The 21,230-nt window shown below is 35.6% G+C and overlaps 1 protein-coding gene across 2 annotated transcripts in view; it reads left to right on the top strand.

Moving 5' to 3' along the window:
• LOC121371282 (dynein heavy chain 6, axonemal-like) overlaps positions 1-21,230 on the top strand; it is a 118,716-nt gene that overhangs the window by 82,509 nt on the left and 14,977 nt on the right. For both annotated transcript variants that reach the window (XM_041497060.1, XM_041497059.1), the window contains 21 exons: positions 489-670; positions 1,128-1,236; positions 1,716-1,841; positions 2,904-2,998; positions 3,367-3,526; positions 4,388-4,519; positions 5,114-5,209; positions 6,745-6,885; positions 7,682-7,897; positions 8,393-8,511; positions 8,810-8,921; positions 9,257-9,378; positions 9,673-9,802; positions 10,002-10,116; positions 11,326-11,462; positions 11,777-12,320; positions 12,713-12,952; positions 14,278-14,529; positions 15,748-15,958; positions 16,584-16,686; positions 17,202-17,429. In XM_041497060.1, coding sequence (XP_041352994.1) covers positions 489-670; positions 1,128-1,236; positions 1,716-1,841; positions 2,904-2,998; positions 3,367-3,526; positions 4,388-4,519; positions 5,114-5,209; positions 6,745-6,885; positions 7,682-7,897; positions 8,393-8,511; positions 8,810-8,921; positions 9,257-9,378; positions 9,673-9,802; positions 10,002-10,116; positions 11,326-11,462; positions 11,777-12,320; positions 12,713-12,952; positions 14,278-14,529; positions 15,748-15,958; positions 16,584-16,686; positions 17,202-17,429 — 3,570 coding nt within the window. The remainder of the gene's footprint in view (positions 1-488; positions 671-1,127; positions 1,237-1,715; positions 1,842-2,903; positions 2,999-3,366; positions 3,527-4,387; positions 4,520-5,113; positions 5,210-6,744; positions 6,886-7,681; positions 7,898-8,392; positions 8,512-8,809; positions 8,922-9,256; positions 9,379-9,672; positions 9,803-10,001; positions 10,117-11,325; positions 11,463-11,776; positions 12,321-12,712; positions 12,953-14,277; positions 14,530-15,747; positions 15,959-16,583; positions 16,687-17,201; positions 17,430-21,230) is intronic.

The following is a 21,230-nucleotide window of genomic DNA, read 5'->3' as shown; positions in this document are numbered from 1 at the left end:
TATATCTTGGTAGAATATATTTTATTTAATACAAAATATAACTCATGCTGTGCTTGGACAAGTTTAGATGGGCTGTGGTGACCGTACAATGGATTTCCCCCAAAATTACGCCTCCATGTAGATAGACTGCCCTCAGTAGTCGAGGCTGTATATACGACTGCCGTGTACTTAGCCTCTTTTGTGTTAAGTAACAAAAATGGTGGCCTCCCATTGCAGTTGAATTTATGGAATTCATCTTTGTATAGAATATTTAGCTTGATATGTGTATAGTACAGTGGACTTGTCCTGAGCACAAAAAGATCCTTTCGAAATGCAGCATTGGCTAAGAATTAAGAATTACGACAGTCAGCAGTACAAATTAAAATAGGAGAAGTGACCAGAACAATTTTAAAACTATTAAAAAAGGCCTTTTATATTATAATTATTACAGATATTTTAATTTGTGACTATTTTTAATAAATGGTATTTTTACTGTGTGTATGGTCCAGGAGCTGAAGGGTAAGGTAGCCCACGTGTGTGTGAATTTCCAGCAAATCATTTCGGACACAGCTGAGCGGTACTGGCAAGAGATGCGCCGTCGCTACTACACCACGCCCAGCAGCTACATGGAGTTGATCAAACTCTACACCAGAATGCTCACTGGCAACAAGACTGAGCTTATTAAAAATAAGTAAGTTTATATGTAATTATTATAAATAGAGAATATTGCATGTTTTAGGGTTGGGTTGTTTTGGGGTTTCTTGTCAAATGAAATTTTTATATTAATGAATAATGTATTTGATTAGTCTGCTTTTAGTTCATTTATAAATATGAGATTGTAAACACTAGTCTGGGCAGGCAACCAATGAGTTTAGCTCAGCTTACAGAACTAAAATATAAAAAGGAAAGTCAAAAGGGAAAATGAAAGGCATAGTAGAAGCATTCATCTGTAGTAGTGTTGGTATAAAGTGTGTCTACTGGCAGTAGTTAGTAGGAATTTCCTTATTAGGTCAGTTGGTAGAATGCTGGAATCTTATACTGAGGGTCATTGGTTCAAATCCCCTCAGTGAAGATTGATTTATATGTTGCACATACTTAACTAGTTTTGAGAGACATTCATACTTAATTGTTACATTACTTGTATTTAGGGAGAGGCTACAAGTTGGCCTGTCAAAGCTGTCGGAAGCCAATGACCTGGTGGGGGTCATGCAAGAGGAACTTGTAACCCTTGGTCCTAGAATTGAAGAGAAAGCTAGAGTAAGTAATTGATGTCGCAGAGAAAAAATATGTTCATGTTTGTTTGATGTTTTAAATAATCAACTCCTTATTACATAATAATATTATCTTATCTGTATTACCTTTGAAACCGGTCAATAGCAGTCAAATCTGTTCTTGCATTGTCCATTTGGTATAGGCAACATTATATGTATAATGTCATATAATTATTAAAATTATTACAAATTTTGTTATGCTTGCTAATCATATTCATGTAATTACCTTCGTTTGGGGTCCAATCAATAGCAGATGTATATTTTTGTGCTGGGGTGTCATTAAAACATTTATTCATGCTTGGTCTTTTTCTGTTGGAATTATTTTAATACAATTAAAACTGAGTTATTTTAATCCCATAAATGGTAAGCATTGTAATCACTGTTCCCCTCCAGACCCGCTCCTCCTATGATCATTTCATCTATAAATGAAACACTGAATAAAATTAATGTTTCTGTCTAACACAGGACACAGAGGTTCTATTGGTTCAGCTTGAAAAGGACCAGGAGGCAGTGGAACAGGTCCGCAAAATTGTGGAGGAGGAAGAGAGCATAATGAAGAAAGAAACCCAGATTGTCCAGGATTATGCTGCAGTAAGTGTGGAGACTCGAACTTCAAAAACAACATACTATTTTGATCAAAAAAAGAAAGAAATGTTTTATTTAACGACACACTCAACACATTGTATTTACGGTTACATGGCGTCAGACATATGGTTAAGGACTGCACAGATATTGAGGTAGGAAACCCATTGTTGCCACTTAATGGGCTACTCTTTTCGATTAGCAGCAAGGGATCTTTTATATGCACCATCCCACAGACAGTGTAGTACATACCACGGCCTTTGTAGTACATACCAGTCGTGGTGCACTGGCTGGACTATTTTGATCAGTGCTGGGTCATGGGCAAAGAATATTTTCAGACTTGTCTCAATGTGAACACCATCTGTACAACACAGAACAGATTACCAAATTTGGACCATGTTCAAACAGCTTTTACATTTGTAACGAGAAACTGTATTGAAATCAAAACATTTATTTATAGTCATTTGTTTTGTTTTTTCCACTGAAAGTTTAATGCCAAAGCTTGATATTCATTTGTTATTAATTTGTTTTATTTTGTCAGTCAATGAAGTCATAACATAATAAAGATGACTGTAAACAAATAATTTTATCATTTTTATTTGATATGATGCAGTACAAATTGCAGTGCTTAAAGTAATATGCATTGACAAGTTAGGACGAGCATCTTAGATGTCATATTAGAGCTATTGATAACTTTAACTTTTGTAATTATTACCTTTGTTTGACACCCAATAGCCGATGTGAATTTTTATGCTGGGGTGTTGTTGAACATTCATTCATTAATTTATAACTGTCATCAAAGGTATTTTGAAATACACAGAATTAGGTCTGTTTATTTGTTCCATACCTGCAGGGGTCAAAACTGGCTGAAATTCATGCCCAACATTTTGTCCGGGAAGCTAAACATTCTGTCGGCCCGAATTAAAACCAGCTAGACAAACATTAATTACTCAAACTAATATGTGAATATAAACATAAAATAACTGACCATCCCGTGGTGATGTTGATGGGTAAAACGGTCGGTAAGGCAGTATTTTGACCACTGACCTGTCTACATGATTTGTTTTTTAGGAGTGCCACAAAGATCTTGCATCAGTACTGCCAGCCCTACAGACTGCTATAGCTTCTCTGGAAACACTGGACAAGGCATCAATATCAGAAATCAGGTAATATTTGATAAAGGTAAGAGAATGAATAAATGAATTGGTCTCTTTGATAAACATTAATTGTGCATAAATAGCCATTCAAGATAGTTACTGATGAATTCCAGAATCATGGAACAAGGCATCAGTATGAGTAATTAGGTAATATTTCATATAAAGGAAAGAGTCTTTGAATTAATGAACAAACGAATAAATGAACCTCATTGATAAGCATATTAATTTATCCATAAATGGTCAGTCAAGACAGTGACTAATGAATTTTTCACTGTAAATGAGTGTATATTATATGTTACCAATATTTGAACATATATTTTTCATGATAATGTAATTCTGTTTGTTTGCTGTTACATATTGTATGTTACAATTTGTAGAGTGTATTCAAAGCCACCTGCCCTTGTGAAGACTGTCATGGCTGCAGTGTGTGTGCTGTTCCAGAAGACACCTGACTGGGCCACGGCCAGGCTGATGTTGAGTGATCCAGGCTTTCTGAGAAAACTGCTTCAGTTTGATAAGAACAGTCTACCAGACAGGGTACTCATTTAGAACAAGAAATTTCCTATAGTACTTCCCACAGGGAATGCCTTTTTTCATACTATGAAATTTACTGCAAGTTATATATTTATGAGCCGATTGTTTTCAAAATTGCACACAAAAAATATTTGGGTTTTTTGGGGTTATTTCTTGAACACTTTTACTTGTCTTTTTACGTCAAACCAAACTGAAATTATTTTTTAAAAAACAACCAAAAAACCCCAACATTTTTGTAGGAGAATGGGACAGATTATAGATTCAGTACTTACTTTTATATTTTGCAAATGGTAATTATAAGAAAATGTATATTAGATCCCTTGCTGGTAATGGAAAAACATAGTGGGTTTTCTTGAAGACTAAAATGATTAATATGTTTTACATCCAATAGCGGATGATTAATAAATCAATGTGCCCTAGTGGTGTCTTTAAACAAAACAAACTTTAACTTTTGTAATTATTACCTTTGTTGATGATACCCAATAGCTGATGTGTATTTTTATGCTGGGGTGTCTTGAACATTCATTAATTAATTTATGACTGTCATCAAAGGTGTTTTGAAATACACAGAATTATGTCTGTTTATTTGTTCCATATATATGCTTGTCTATCCATTCCATAGGATATATGCTCATTTGTTTGTTTACCTGTTCATTCAGCAAACTGCACACTGTCCTTTATAATTAAAATATTGGGATATATAATTGTATATTTTTGTATTACTTAATATAAATACACAATCGATTTAAGCCTTAACTGTTGTTGTGAAAATATGTGAGACAAATAAATATAAACTTTTTCTAGAACTTTCCTTTGAAATTAAAAGCAAGAAAGCACTTCACATACAGTGTCATTAAATTGCAGGTGTTTGTAAAGCTAAAGAAGTATTCCAAGAACCCTGACTTCATTGCTGATTCTGTGGGGAAGGTGTCTGTGGCCTGTCGGTCGATTTGTGAGTGGGTGCTAGCTTTAGAGCACTACAATGATGTCTACAAGGTAATTACATAAAGATAATATGAAGCAATTATGATACTGTGATGAGACCAACATGATGTTTTATGGAGCAAAGAAGCATATTGACCAAGGCCGAGCAACAACTGAGCACAATGCAATATAGCAAGCATAAGCATCTTGCGCTATGACGTCGTACGCGAAACATGATGTCGTTATCTTTAAGATAGTGCATAAGGGGATTCCCCGTTTCACACCACAGATTGTGCAGTATCATAATTTATGTGTTCACAAAACAACAGAGCAGTGCAATATGATCTAAAATGGAATCACACGTGATGTAACATTAACCAATTGGAAGTCATGTATAATATGCATGAGGTAATAATTCAGAATATTGGATATATAGTGTAATTCATATTTTATGGTTGCTTGCACACGCTTGTGTGTGTGAGTGTGTTTTAAAACATTCAATTGTACTGTTCATAAATATATTTGTAATGTTATTTTCATAACTAACTGAAAGTATTTGTTATCTTTTTTGAGGTTACATCCCTTTTGGTAAATTTACATTAATTTAGATTTTATTCAGTGATGTGTCATATTTCAATATATTAAGATTTTTATTTTATATTTTAGATGGTAAAACCAAAACAGAGAAGGGTGGAAGAGGCAAAGGAGGCTCTAAGTTTAGCTGAAGATCACCTTGCCAAGAAGCAGGCTAGTCTTAGAAAGGTGAGTACAATGATTTACTCTAGCACTGTTGCTGTTTATTTCTTCAGCGGTTCAAGTCATACTTTCATTTACTACAGACTTTTGACTTGGAAAGTGCATAATAAAGATCTTATACAGCTCATAGAAAAATGTAGCAGATTTCCTCTGAAGACCATATATCAGAATTTCTAAACGTTTGACATAAAACAGCCAATGATTCATTCTTTCATTGGTAGTTATTTTCGTGCTTATATCCAATTAAGGTTCAAGCACACTGTCCTGGCTCACACCTCAACTATCTGTACTGTCTGTCCATGGCAGTTTTGTCATTAAACTCGGTCTGGGTGGGAGCCGGTCTCGGGAGGCAATCCCCATATCCGTGAGTCTTATGTCTGCTGGCTTAACCTTCATACCACTAAGGCTGGTTCATGATTAATTAATCAATGTGCTCTAGTGATACAAAACATTTGTTGTTGTTTTGGGGTATTTTTCATTATTTATAACCATGATATAGCACAAAGATTGTATATGATAGTCTAGATAAATAATTTTTCAGGTTTTTAACAAATTATTTATACTGCCACCAATTGTTAGAATTTTACTGAATGGATACATTGAAATGTGTTTCAAACTAACATATTTACGAAAGTTACTGACTCTAGATTCAGCTTGCTTGCTTCTGTTTAACACATTGTATTTGGAGATATGGCAAAACATCAGGACCATCACAAACACATTGGACTTGTTAAATTTGTTAATATAAACAAGAAATTGTAAGTACTGTATGATCTAAGTATTAAAATGGCTGTAATAGCCACATGTGTTTGATATTGGCAAAGATAGGATTTATATTGGGGGAACACCTACATTGTGTGTGTGGTGGTGGTGGTGGTGGGGCTTTTACACTGTATCTGACTAATAAAATATTTTAACAACTAAAATTACATATTAAATATAGTTTCTGTTGTAGAATAACAGTGTCTGTCTATTCAATGTGTTTCTGATTGTCCTAATATTTGCAAGTAGTCCAAACTGGTTTTGGTCTCCCAAATATATTAAAAAATATATATCAGGAAATAACACTAAGACAATCAGAAACCCATTTAATATACAGCCACAAATATTTTATGCAGAAAGATATGTATAATATGTAATTACAGTCGTTAAAAAGTCTCTACTAGTCTAAAACATCTTAACAACTGCAGCAAACTCAGGATGGTCCCTTTAATGCTGTGAACAGATGTGATTGTTATCATGTGCAGAGGGCAGGACATAGCCCAGTGGTAAAGCGCTCGCTTGATGTGATCGATCCCGTCCGTGGGCCCATTGGGCTATTTTTCGTTCTAGCCAGTGCACCACAGCTGTTATATCAAAGGTTGTGGTATATATCTGTGGGATGGTGCATATAAACGATCCCTTGCTACTGATGGAAAAATTGCCAAATGTTTGACATCCAGTAGCCGATGATTAATAAATAAATGTGTCATTAAATAAAACAAACCTTTTTGTTTGTTATCATGTGCATCTTCACAGTTTAGTTTCTTCTTTTTCTGTAGATTGAGAACCATTTGAAGTTGATACAGCAGCAGTACCAGGACAGTGTGAACCAGAGAGAAGGTCTGAAGGAACGCAAGAAGATAACGGCACTTCGACTGCAGAGAGCATCCGTGCTGATCTCCGCACTAGCTGATGAGAAGGTTATTTCTTATTTCAGTATTTTTAATATCAGTGATGTGAATTAAATAAATAGATCAGCTTGACATGACCTTGTCATCTATAGTCTTTTTTCATGCTATGGAATATACTACAAGTTATTTATTTCTTTGCCAATTGTTTTCTAAATTAAAATAGTTGGGTTTTTTTGTTATTTTCGAAAAACTTTTAATTTTCTTCTTAAATGAAACAAAACTGAAATTATTTACAAGAAACATTTTTGTAGGAGGATGGGATGGACTATAGTCTCATATTGAAAGGGAAATGCTGCAGTTGACCATTTATCTCATTATCATAAGTTTGTGACATACTAAAAAAAAATGCCTTTGTCCCTGTGTTATAAAAATATTTACAAAGTTTATGTAATAAAAAACAACAGATGATTTTGATTTAGTTAATAAATTTTCATTATATGATTTATTGAATCTTTAGTGTATGACATTTCTCATAATGTGCCTTTCATGTAATAACAACACTGAAGAAAATAAACTTGCAACTAATGTGTCCAGATAACATGTTTTATATTTTTGTGTGTGATAAATGTTTACTATTATGTGTGTAAATATATTTATAACAGTATTATAATATGTGTTCTGTTTTTGTGACCAGTAAAAAGCAACAAATGTTGTCGCTAATATATATTTTTTAAAAAAAACCCAGTAATAGTGTAAACTATTTTATATATGCAGTCTAGAAAACAGAATTGTAGTAAAAAGATTTTTTTTAAATTCCAATAGTATCTAAGAGTAACTGATAACACAGCAAATATCTTGTATTCAGGTTCGGTGGGCAGTTTCTGTACAACAGCTGAATGTCAAACTGAAGAGTGTTGTTGGTGATAATCTTGTGTCTGCGGCTGCAGTGGCATATCTGGGAGCGTTCACAGCCAAGTACCGCAAGGATCTGGTGGAAAAGTGGATCACTCTATGTCAAAAAGAATGTATTCCACTTTCTGAAGAATTTGATCTAGTCATGAATATGGTGGATGCAAATAGTGTATGTTTTAAGCTTTCAAAGATACATATTTATCTTTTTAAATAATGTTTTATTTTCAGTTTGTAATTGGAAACCATTAAGAAGAAATTGGAAATAGTTCATTAACTCAGTCTCTCTCCATTTTGACTAATGTGTTAAATTGTTTATTTTTTTAATTTAAGACAGATCTATTAATTGTAGGTAAATATTTTTCTGTAAATCAGTAAACAATAATCATTTTAAATTTCATGTTTCCTGTTTTCAGTGTGAAAAGTTTTGATGGCTATATTTATTGACATCTGAGTCGATCGGTCCTGGACAAATATAAATAACACAACTTCTAAAGTTTGTATTAAATTTTTTATAATAAAAAATATCATTCATAAGACTTATTTTATGTCAAAAGTCAGACATTTGCATTTTATTAAGGTTTGGTAAATTTAAAACATTTAAAACTAAAATTGATGCTTTAATCTTGTTTAGATTCTTCACACATTCTGTAATGCCATATTTCAGGTAATGAAGTGGCAAACAGGAGGCCTGCCCCGAGATGCTCACTCCACAGAGAATGCAACTTTTGTGAAGAAAGCCAGAAAATGGCCATTACTAATTGACCCTCAAGAACAAGCTGTAAAGTAAGTCATTTCAACCTTTGTTACAGCAGACTGTGATATAGATTGTTTCTCTGTGCATTCTAATGAGCTAACTATATAGGTATGTCACAGAATCATTCCTTAAGATCAGTCTGTTGATTTGAGATTTATGTTGGTTAAACCTGAGGAATAAAACATGAAACATGCGCTTGTCATACAGTAACCTCTTTTTTCCCCCCAGATCATTCTCTCTCTCTCTCTCTCTTATACAGACATGTGACTTTAAATATGTTAATGGTCTTGTTGTTGTAATTATATGGAGTATTTTTTGTTTATGTAGCTGGGTGCGGGAAATGGAAGGCCAGCGACTCAAGTCTGTTGGTGCCACTGACCCTCATCTGATGCGCACAATAGAAACTGCTATTCGAGTGGGTGCTCCAGTACTTGTTGAGGTAAATGGCTGATCATCCTGATTTTAGTAATGTCAATTCTGTGTAGTCACAGGATAATACACAAATTTAAAACTGTTTTTAAAAAACACAGAGCAGTTATTCAGTTGTACAATACACTTATAATGTTCTCACATACCATTTGTTAATATCACACATCTCTAACTGATTCCTATGGGTTCACATTAAACTTTACGCATTTAGCAGCATCTGAAGGCTTTTGCCATTTCAAAAGCCCCAAAATGTTTTACATTGTTGGCAATTGTTGTGTTTTAAAAAATTTGGCTTATTTTTGTTGCTTTAGTTGTTTACTACAGTATTTTGATATTAAATGTCAGGATGTCGGTGAACACCTGGATCCAGCATTGCGACCAGTTATTGCACAACAAACCTTTCAGCGAGGAGGACATCTTATTATCATAATTGGAGATACAGAAATTGAGTATAATCAAAATTTCAGGTCAGTAATATCTTATTTCTACTGTAATGACACATTTTGATTAAAAACTTGTTTAAAATAACTATTTTAAATTTTCACCAATGAAAATTTAGGTTTCTTTATTAGATGATTTATCATTTGTCTAAGTACAGTCATTTGGTATTTCATTTGTTCTTTATTGTTCGAAGCATGCATTGATGTAAGCTGATTGTTGCAAATCAGCAGTTTTGAAAATACAATTGTCCTATCAGATGAAAACTGCCCCTTGTTTAAAATTACCTGTATAAATTAATATTAGACTATTTTTTGTTGTAGATTGTACCTGGCTACATCGATGGCAAATCCTCACTACCTGCCATCAGTGTTTATTGGAGTTAATATCATCAACTTCACTGTCACCTTTGATGGGCTGCAAGAACAGCTGCTATCATCTGTAGTCAAAAAGGTGAGAAATGGAGAATACTTAACGAGCTACGAGGAATCATGAATTATCTGTCCCTAGTGAATGAATGTTGTAAACCTGAGCCTTGGCATCATTATGAATTAAATAATAAAGAAGCATTCACTATTAAATGTTGTTTATATGTGTTGCATGTAGTTTTTATTAGATAAATTGTTAAGAAATCATTATTTACCTGTTTTAGGAACGTCCATACCTTGAAAGTCAGCGCATGGATCTTTTGGAGAGTATAACCAGTGACAGACAGTTACTGAGAGACCTGGAGAACAAATCACTTGGACTGTTGCAGAAATCAGAAGGTTTAAACTCCTGCCATTTAAACTGTCTTTTTTTAAATATGTAAAATTATATAAAAATCATAAATAAAATGTAACTAAATGCGTTAAATTTAGTATAATTACATAGGTTTGTGTATGTGTGTGTGAGAGAGAGAGACAGAGACAGAGACACAGACAGACAGACAGAGAGTGAGACAGAGGGGGGAACATTTTTCAAAATAAAAAAACTTCCAAAATTATACATTTTAGTGCCATCCTAAGAGAGAGAGACATCCCAAAACTTTACATGTTGTTCATTGATGAAAAAGTCACAATAATCCCTAACTGTTTAAGTTCCTGCAAAGTTTCAAAATGTTTTGTTACATCATTTTCATCTCATATATGGGTCTATATGGATATAAAAGTTTGTTTTGTTTAACGACACCACTGGAGCACATTGATTAATTAATCATCTGCTATTAGATGCCAAACATTTGGTAATTCTGACAAGTAGTCATCAGAGGAAACCCGCTACATTTTTCCTAATGCAGCAAGGAATCTTTTATATGCACCATCCCACAGACAGGATAGCACATACTACGGCCTTTGATATACCAGTCGCAGCACACTAGCTGGAACAAGAAATAGCCCAAACCGACCGTGCATCAGTCAAGCGCTTTACCACTGGGCTATGTCCCGCCCCCCTGTATGTATACCTGTTTGTGCATGCATGCATGTGGCCCATTGGGCTATTTCTCATTCCAGCCAGTGCACCACAACTGGTATATCAAAGGCTATGGTATGTGCTATCCTGTCTAGGATGGTGCATATAAAAGATCCCTTGCAACTAATGAAAAATTTTAGCAGGTTTCCTCTCTAAGACTATATGTTAAAATTACGAAATGTTTGACATCTAACAGCCGATTAATAAATCAATGTCCTCTTGTGGTGTCGTTAAACAAACCAAACTTTGAAGGTTTTGCATGCGTTCTGTAATTAATACATGATGCAATATTATTATCGTGTTTTGCATGCGTTCTGTAATTAATACATGATGCAATATTATTATCGTGTTTTGCATGCGTTCTGTAATTAATACATGATGCAATATTATTATCGTGTTTTGCATGCGTTCTGTAATTAATACATGATGCAATATTATTATCCTGTTTTGCATGCGTTCTGTAATTAATACATGATGCAATATTATTATCGTGGTTTGATTCATATGCATGGTCTTTTGTTGGCCAGGTCATATCTTGGATGATCAGGATCTGGTTGACACTCTACAGAAGAGTAAAGGAATGGCCGAGGAGATCTATCACCGGGTTAATCAGTCGGAGGAGACGGAGAAGAAACTCAACATAGCCAGAAAGAGATATTTACCAGTAAGTGGGCCATTGTTACAGCTCATGGTTACATAACAAATTATCACATAGAGTTGGGTACGGAGGCAGGGCTACACTAATCCTGAAAAACAAAACAAAACAAAAGCAAAAGAAAACATGAAAAAAGAAAAAGAAAGTAAATGAGAAGTTTAACCATTATACTGACATTAAATTAGTAAGTAACAGAAAAAGAAAACTAAAGTATTTTCATTTCTGTAATAGTTGGATTTTCATGTACCTAAAGACATCTAATAAAATGTTCTTTGATTTTGAAAACATTACTATGTAACATAAAAATAAAAAATTATTTCTAGGTGGCCACTCGAGGAGCAGTGTTATATTTTGTGTTGGCTGATCTTGCCTCAATCGATGTCATGTATCAGTTCTCACTGACCTGGTTTCAAGACATGTTCTCCATGTGCATATCCAGTGATGGCGAACAGCGGACTCCGACACCTCCAACAGAGCACCTTAGTGGCGTCTTACGACCTTCCAGTGTGGCAAGTCTGTACAAAGACTCGGATACCGACTCGTCCAATTCCTCCAATGGGTCCGCTCTGCACAAAGAATTGGAGGAGGTGATGTCGCACTCGGAACTGGAAGTCCTCAAAAAGCACTTGAGGAAGATGATTGATCGCCTGACGTACAGCATCTACAGAGTAGTCTGCGTGGGCCTGTTCGCGTACCACCAGCTCATGTTCTCATTCATGATCACCAGCAGTGTGATGAGGGTCAACTCCAAGTTTGAGGATCACACGAGCTCCATCGGGAACATCAACGAGACCGAGTGGCTGGTGTTCCTACAGGGCAGCATCATGGCCAGCATGACTGACAGCAAGGTGCTGACAGAACACGATGGTACGTTTGTCACTGCAGTTTTGTCCTGTGTTTGAGTAAAAGGTAAACTTTATAATAAAAATTGTTAACGATGAGCTATAAGGTTTAAATTTATTTTATTTTGTTTTCTCAGTAACGATTGAAAAGTGTTATTCCTACTTTTGCTTTTATGTAAGCACCACAGAGCATCTAACAAAATACCCAATACCTACAAATGTATGCTAAATATTCAAGACTTTATTTGAAAACAAAGATGTCATCGTTATTTATATGTGAGGTCATTCGTGATCATTTTCTGAACATACACTACACAGCAGCAGACAGGAAAACTTGCGTGAATTAGGTCACTATAAGTATGTAGGTTGTTTTATGACATCAGTATTATTTGTAAAGTATATTTGCTTACTATTCAGGGTTAACATCGATGGAAAGACTAGAATCTGAAGCTCACGCTGGTGATAAAGAGTGGAGACAACATAAGACTCCCCCGAAGTGGATCAATGGAAACATGTGGCTTCAGTGCCAGCACCTCGACGCTACCCTGACTGTGTTTGATAAGATGTGTCGCAGTATCCTCACCTGCTCCTGTCAGTGGGACGCCTTCTGTACAGCAGATAATCCTTACACCTTCCTGGCTACACCATTTGTTCTAGGTTACTTACACCTTCATTTGTCTCTATTTTATTTCTTTACTTATTACATTTTCGTAAATTCAGAAGGAACTAGACATAGCTCAGTAGTAAACTTTTATAGAGTGAAATGTTATGAAGTACATATATGTAGCACGCCCATCAGTAAACCCATTCTTGCTGTTTTGTCAAGACTTGGGGGCCATACCTACTCAGGGCTTTAAATTGCACCCAAGTCAAGGCAATAAATGATGTGCTCAAAATATGCATTCTCAAAATAATAATGCCAAAATTAAGTACAACATCCTGATCTCAAAACCATTGAAATTGTAAGCTTTAATTAGGTTAAAATAACTAGAAATGTGTTTCTGAATATCTACCAGTTTTCAACAGCTGTTAATAACATTGTGTACAGATGATCATTCGAACAGACGAAAAACAACTGCCGTGCCCAAATTACTGAAATCTAAAGGCCTGCTACTGGATAAAAGTCCTGTTAGTGTAGAGGTGCACTTTTCATTCCGCTGGAGAAGACCCTCTGTTATTGAGCTCTTATTTTTATATCTGACATCCTACATCCGTCGCCTATCCCCACCCTCCCTATTTATTTCAGAATTGGGACTGGCCTATATTTATGACTGTATGGATTTGTCTCTCACCGGGATATTTCTTGTTCCAGCCAGTGCACTACAACTGGTGTATCAAAGGCCGTTGTATGTGCCATGCCATCTGTGGGATGGTGCATATAAAAGATCCCTAGCTGATAATGACAAAATGTTTGAATTACCATGTTTGACATCCAGTAGCCAATAATCTGTTTGATTCATTACAACATAAAGTCATCCCATTAATGGGAGTTTGTTCATTACTCGATGAATATAAAAATTGCTTCATCAGGGAATGTCATATCTGATGACGTCATTTTATATAAGCAAGTTGTATTATTAAGCATTATTGTTTATGGACCAAAAAATTATTCAAAATAAAGTATGAAGTTTTAGTGTTATTATTAGCTAGTATGATTTAAATTTAATTATAAGTATTGTCTGTTATTTCTTTTACGTTCATCTGGTTTGAAAAAAAAAATCATCTGGAAACTTACTGGTGTGTAAGAATGACTTTGCCGATTCACACAGTTTGCAGATGATTGTTTTTTGTTCATACTCCAATAAATGTAAAAGAAATAACAGACAATCCTTAAATGATTAATAAATCAATGTGATTTAGTGTTGTCATTAAACAAAACAAAGAAAGAAATGGTCTCACTCTACACACTTAAGAGTCACAATTACTGTATGTTACATACTTAACAGCAACAGATTAAACAAACATTCCTTTCCTTTCTATAGAGTCGACAGGACAAGAAGGTGAGGAGAACGTAACACCTGGACAAGGTTTTGTATTCCAATGGGAGAACCTGTCCTGCTTCCAGCGTCTTATCCTCATCAAGATCTTACGACTGGACATGCTGTCTGCTTCCGTGGCCACATTCATCGAGGAACAGCTGGGTCAGAAGTATTTGTCGACTGGCGCGTTTGATCTCAAAGAAGTGTATGAAGATTCAAAAGCCAAGACACCACTCATCTTCATCTTGTCACCAGGTGATACCTTGCTTTACAAATTGCAGGGATTCTAGATTATGGTAGCCCCAATTCCATGGATAGTGATATTCATTGTTGAGCTAGTAAAATAAAATACCATCATCATGCCCGAGGGCTAGTAAAAAAGCAAAGGTATCAAATGCTGCATTTATGTCTGTTTTGTAAATATGACTTTTCTGTCCCACTCACCTACCCAAATCGAAGGGTTTTTAAGCTTTATCTCCCTCTTTGGGTGACATACCTGCATCTAATTGTATTTAAGTAAAGTAGGGCTAGTGAATTTCTAATCATGGCTAGTAAATTTTCTAAATCACTGATCCCATGGCTGGTGGATTTTATTAAAATTCTAGAAGTCCTGCAAATTGTGTTGATTATCATTTGATAATTATGTTACTTGTTACTCGGTCAAAAGTCAAAACTTCAGTCATCTTTATTTTGTGACCTAGGCCCCATTTTACAAAGTGATCTTAGTGCAAAAAGATCACTTCATAAAACGGGGCCCATGTAATATAATTCTTAATAAAAATATTATTGGTAGTAAATCTTAAGGCAAAGATGAATTTTACTTGTAGCATGCAGGAAATTGCATTTCAGGACATCTATTTTTCAAAATTTTACAGGGAAACATATCCCCACCCCCCCCACCCTTAGAAACTTTGCTTTGCACCCTCAATCTCCTTCAGCCCCCTCAATGTTTACTTGCTTCTACCGTGCCTGCATTTGTTGTATTGGAAGAACATGATGACCAAATAAAACATAAAAAGTAATTGTCAATGATTAGGTAAAATGTATCACAATTCCCATGTGATGATGTTTATGGAATAACCCTATTACAGCTTTACTCTTAATTTTTATTAACAAATGAAGCATCATCTTAATGTAGAATGTTATGTTGCAAATAGACCAGTTTACATATAATAGTGGTATCTCGAATACAAATGCAAAGTAGGAATAAATGTAACTTTCTCACTTATTCTCGACTAATTTCAGGACATCAGTTTAGGCTTCCACAGTAAGCATTGCTGAGTTCACCTTTCTTAACATCAGACAGTACTACTGTGTTGTACGTTTTGTCTTCTTAAACTTGTTGAAAACATTTACAGAATATGTTTTGTTTCTAGATATAATGATGGTCTTCCACTGTTAAGTAAACTTTATACATCATGAGCCTAAAAACAAGATTTTGTGATTTAATTTTGTATAATTTTCATCATTTAGGCTGTGATCCAGCTACTCAGCTGTTGAGATTTGCCAAGGAGCTACGAGGTAGTACCTTACATCTGGACATGATCTCCCTGGGTCGAGGTCAGGGACCGAAAGCAGAAGAGCTCATTTCTAAAGCTCAAATTTTGAAGGGAAGATGGGTCTTCTTACAAAACTGTCACCTAGCTGCTTCCTGGATGCCAAGACTACAAGCCATTGTTCAGAAGTATTTCTAGTTGCTGTTTTTAGGGATCCTATATAGATTGAATGAACGAAATATTTTATTTTAGAGATATGTGAATCAGCATTTTTTTAAATTAGATTCTATCTTAAATTATTATTATTTGTATTTTATCTTATACTGATTTGGGTTTTTATATTTTATCTATGGCTGGTTTTTTAATGAGTGTTCTATATTAAATATGCAGAGGTAACTAAGTGTGTAGAGATATATAACATAATCAATGAGTGAATTGCTTCTGACAGCAGAGACATTGTTTTAAGCAGTTAAAAGTAACTGTGGGTAATTTTACAAAATCAGCAACTTGCATTGATGAATTATGAATTATCCATTTCTCATCTATTTATGTTGTAAACCATCCGTTAAGGCCTGGGATTTCATCATTAATTCACGTTGATAAATTATCTGTATCTCATTGTTCATTATAATCTAAATATATAATCTAAATAATTAACAGTTTTTTCATCTTATTATATTATCTCACAAACTGTTGCCGTCCATTTTCTTTAAATAAATCTTAATTTGTTTTCTGCACTAGGTACTGTATGAAGATTAAGTGCTGAACTAATGTAAATAGTCCGTAAATCATGTTTTGTGTTGATATTTTTAGATTCAGTAAACCCAACACTGACACAGATCCTCAGTTCCGTCTGTGGCTGAGTTCCAAGCCTGATCCTTGTTTTCCAATCTCCATTCTACAGACAGGCATCAAGGTAGGGCTTTTTGTACCAGTGTCATCAGAAAATTCTTCATTCATGGAGTACCTCATGCTTATAGCTTGTACAGTCTCATTCTGTCAAACAGTCATGATGTTAGTTACCATTGTGTTGAATACTGATTGGCAGGGCTATTCTAGAGCGGATGCACAATTACCATTTGACTCTGGGCTCATGCTCAAAGGTCACCTCAAATGTAGGCACTTTTATTTTTGGGTTTTGTGTATTTTTACATTTTGCAGCATGTTCCATTAATACCCTAATCCAGGTTGCTAATGGATAACAGTGTAAATTAATCAAATAGACATCAAAGATTATCCTGGATAGAATATGTGGATGTAAGTAAGCAATATAGACTTTATGAGTTACAATTTTCTCCAAATCTGTTTTATCATCATCATAATCATCTTCATACTATTATTATTATTATATATAATTTTTTTTTTTTACAAATGACTATAATAATAATAATTACATGTATAATGGTTATTTTCTTTTAACTAAAACTTTAGATGACTGTAGAATCTCCACAAGGCATTAAGAACAACATGCAGCGTATGTTTGGCAGTGGTGGCACGGGCATAGTGACAGAGAAGCTCTACAATGAAGGTGTTAACAGGCCTGAGTGGCGCAAGCTGCTGTTTGGACTCTGTCTCTTCAACAGCGTCATCCTCGAACGCAAGAAGTATGGCACTTTAGGCTGGAATATTCCTTACGAATTCAACGACTCAGACTTAGAGGTGAGCTTGCTGTATTTCCTGTTGTATTTCTTTGACAGTTACTTATTTACATTTAGTTTTTAAATTTTGTCCTTTCCTTTCACTTTAACTTGATTTCCATGGTTATATCCAATTAAGGTATACTGTCTGTGTCTTTCAGCTATCTGGGCTGTTCGTCCAGGACAGAGGTTAATGGTTAGTGCTGTTAATAGTTGGAGAAAAATCAGTTAGTCATCTCCCCTATTGAGCCGTTATATATCATATATTGCTCTGGGAGGAGTGAGTATGTGGAGGTGAAGCCATAAAGCCAATATCTGAACTACTATGTCAGTCCATTTTGATTTGTACAGGAGCCCTATGCTAAGCTCAAGGCATAACTAATGGAATTTGGCATGCATGTCATATTAATGGCCACAAAAAACAAGCACCTATTATAGTTTGAGAGATATGAACTGGAATGAGGATTTTGGTGGTAATAAAGAAAGATAATGAGGTGTTATTAGTGTGAGAAGAAAAAATGGACTTCATGGTGGATAAAAGGATACTGGACCAGGTGGGTTATAACCACCTCTAATAAGGTTTTGTTTAGCTCTGCTATATTTGACCGTGACTGTGGGTTGTAACCACCTCTATTCTCTACAGTTGGTAAGGTTTTATTTCACACTGCTGTATTTGACTGTGACTGTGGGTTGTAACCACCTCTATTCTCTACAGTTGGTAAGGTTTCATTTAGCACTGCTATATTTGACCATGACTGTGGGTTGTAACCACCTCTATTCTCTACAGTTGGTAAGATTTCATTTAGCACTGCTATATTTGACCATGACTGTGGGTTGTAACCACCTCTATTCTCTACAGTTGGTAAGATTTCATTTAGCACTGCTATATTTGACCGTGACTGTGGGTTGTAACCACCTCTATTCTCTACAGTTGGTAAGATTTCATTTAGCTCTGCTATATTTGACTCTGACTGTGGGTTGTAACCACCTCTATTCTCTACAGTTGGTAAGATTTCATTTAGCACTGCTATATTTGACCGTGACTGTGGGTTGTAACCACCTCTATTCTCTACAGTTGGTAAGATTTCATTTCACACTGCTATATTTGACTGTGACTGTGGGTTGTAACCACCTCTATTCTCTACAGTTGGTAAGATTTCATTTAGCTCTGCTATATTTGACCGTGACTGTGGGTTGTAACCACCTCTATTCTCTACAGTTGGTAAGGTTTTATTTCACACTGCTGTATTTGACCGTGACTGTGGGTTGTAACCACCTCTATTCTCTACAGTTGGTAAGGTTTTATTTCACACTGCTATATTTGACTGTGACTGTGGGTTGTAACCACCTCTATTCTCTACAGTTGGTAAGGTTTTATTTCACACTGCTGTATTTGACTGTGACTGTGGGTTGTAACCACCTCTATTCTCTACAGTTGGTAAGGTTTCATTTAGCACTGCTATATTTGACTGTGACTGTGGGTTGTAACCACCTCTATTCTCTACAGTTGGTAAGATTTCATTTAGCACTGCTATATTTGACCATGACTGTGGGTTGTAACCACCTCTATTCTCTACAGTTGGTAAGATTTCATTTAGCACTGCTATATTTGACCATGACTGTGGGTTGTAACCACCTCTATTCTCTACAGTTGGTAAGGTTTCATTTAGCACTGCTATATTTGACCATGACTGGGTTGTAACCACCTCTATTCTCTACAGTTGGTAAGATTTCATTTAGCACTGCTATATTTGACTGTGACTGTGGGTTGTAACCACCTCTATTCTCTACAGTTGGTAAGGTTTCATTTAGCACTGCTATATTTGACTGTGACTGTGGGTTATAACCACCTCTAATAAGGTTTTGTTTAGCTCTGCTATATTTGACCGTGACTGGGGGTTGTAACCACCTCTATTCTCTACAGTTGGTAAGATTTCATTTAGCTCTGCTATATTTGACCATGACTGTGGGTTGTAACCACCTCTATTCTCTACAGTTGGTAAGATTTCATTTAGCTCTGCTATATTTGACCATGACTGTGGGTTGTAACCACCTCTATTCTCTACAGTTGGTAAGATTTCATTTAGCTCTGCTATATTTGACCGTGACTGGGGGTTGTAACCACCTCTATTCTCTACAATTGGTAAGGTTTTATTTCACACTGCTGTATTTGACCATGGCTGTGGGTTGTAACCACCTCTATTCTCTACAGTTGGTAAGATTTCATTTCACACTGCTGTATTTGACCGTGACTGTGGGTTGTAACCACCTCTATTCTCTACAGTTGGTAAGGTTTCATTTCACACTGCTATATTTGACTGTGACTGTGGGTTGTAACCACCTCTATTCTCTACAGTTGGTAAGATTTCATTTAGCACTGCTATATTTGACTGTGACTGTGGGTTGTAACCACCTCTATTCTCTACAGTTGGTAAGGTTTCATTTAGCACTGCTATATTTGACTGTGACTGTGGGTTATAACCACCTCTAATAAGGTTTTGTTTAGCTCTGCTATATTTGACCGTGACTGGGGGTTGTAACCACCTCTATTCTCTACAGTTGGTAAGATTTCATTTAGCTCTGCTGTATTTGACTGTGACTGTGGGTTGTAACCACCTCTATTCTCTACAGTTGGTAAGATTTCATTTAGCACTCCTGTATTTGACTGTGACTGTGGGTTGTAACCACCTCTATTCTCTACAGTTGGTAAGATTTCATTTAGCACTCCTGTATTTGACCATGGCTGTGGGTTGTAACCACCTCTATTCTCTACAGTTGGTAAGATTTCATTTAGCTCTGCTATATTTGACTGTGACTGTGGGTTGTAACCACCTCTATTCTCTACAGTTGGTAAGATTTCATTTAGCACTGCTATATTTGACCATGGCTGTGGGTTGTAACCACCTCTATTCTCTACAGTTGGTAAGATTTCATTTAGCACTGCTATATTTGACCATGACTGTGGGTTGTAACCACCTCTATTCTCTACAGTTGGTAAGATTTCATTTAGCACTGCTATATTTGACCATGACTGTGGGTTGTAACCACCTCTATTCTCTACAGTTGGTAAGATTTCATTTAGCACTGCTATATTTGACCATGACTGTGGGTTGTAACCACCTCTATTCTCTACAGTTGGTAAGATTTCATTTAGCACTGCTATATTTGACCATGACTGTGGGTTGTAACCACCTCTATTCTCTACAGTTGGTAAGATTTCATTTAGCTCTGCTATATTTGACCATGACTGTGGGTTGTAACCACCTCTATTCTCTACAGTTGGTAAGATTTCATTTAGCTCTGCTATATTTGACCGTGACTGTGGGTTGTAACCACCTCTATTCTCTACAGTTGGTAAGGTTTTATTTCACACTGCTGTATTTGACCATGGCTGTGTGTTGTAACCACCTCTATTCTCTACAGTTGGTAAGATTTCATTTCACACTGCTGTATTTGACCGTGACTGTGGGTTGTAACCACCTCTATTCTCTACAGTTGGTAAGGTTTCATTTCACACTGCTGTATTTGACTGTGACTGTGGGTTGTAACCACCTCTATTCTCTACAGTTGGTAAGGTTTTATTTCACACTGCTATATTTGACTGTGACTGTGGGTTGTAACCACCTCTATTCTCTACAGTTGGTAAGGTTTCATTTCACACTGCTGTATTTGACTGTGACTGTGGGTTGTAATCACCTCTATTCTCTACAGTTGGTAAGATTTCATTTAGCTCTGCTATATTTGACCATGGCTGTGGGTTGTAACCACCTCTATTCTCTACAGTTGGTAAGGTTTCATTTCACACTGCTGTATTTGACTGTGA

Source organism: Gigantopelta aegis, chromosome 4 (assembly GCF_016097555.1).
Source record: "Gigantopelta aegis isolate Gae_Host chromosome 4, Gae_host_genome, whole genome shotgun sequence".
NCBI lineage: Eukaryota > Metazoa > Mollusca > Gastropoda > Neomphalida > Peltospiridae > Gigantopelta > Gigantopelta aegis.
This window is presented reverse-complemented; position numbering and strand designations above follow the sequence as displayed.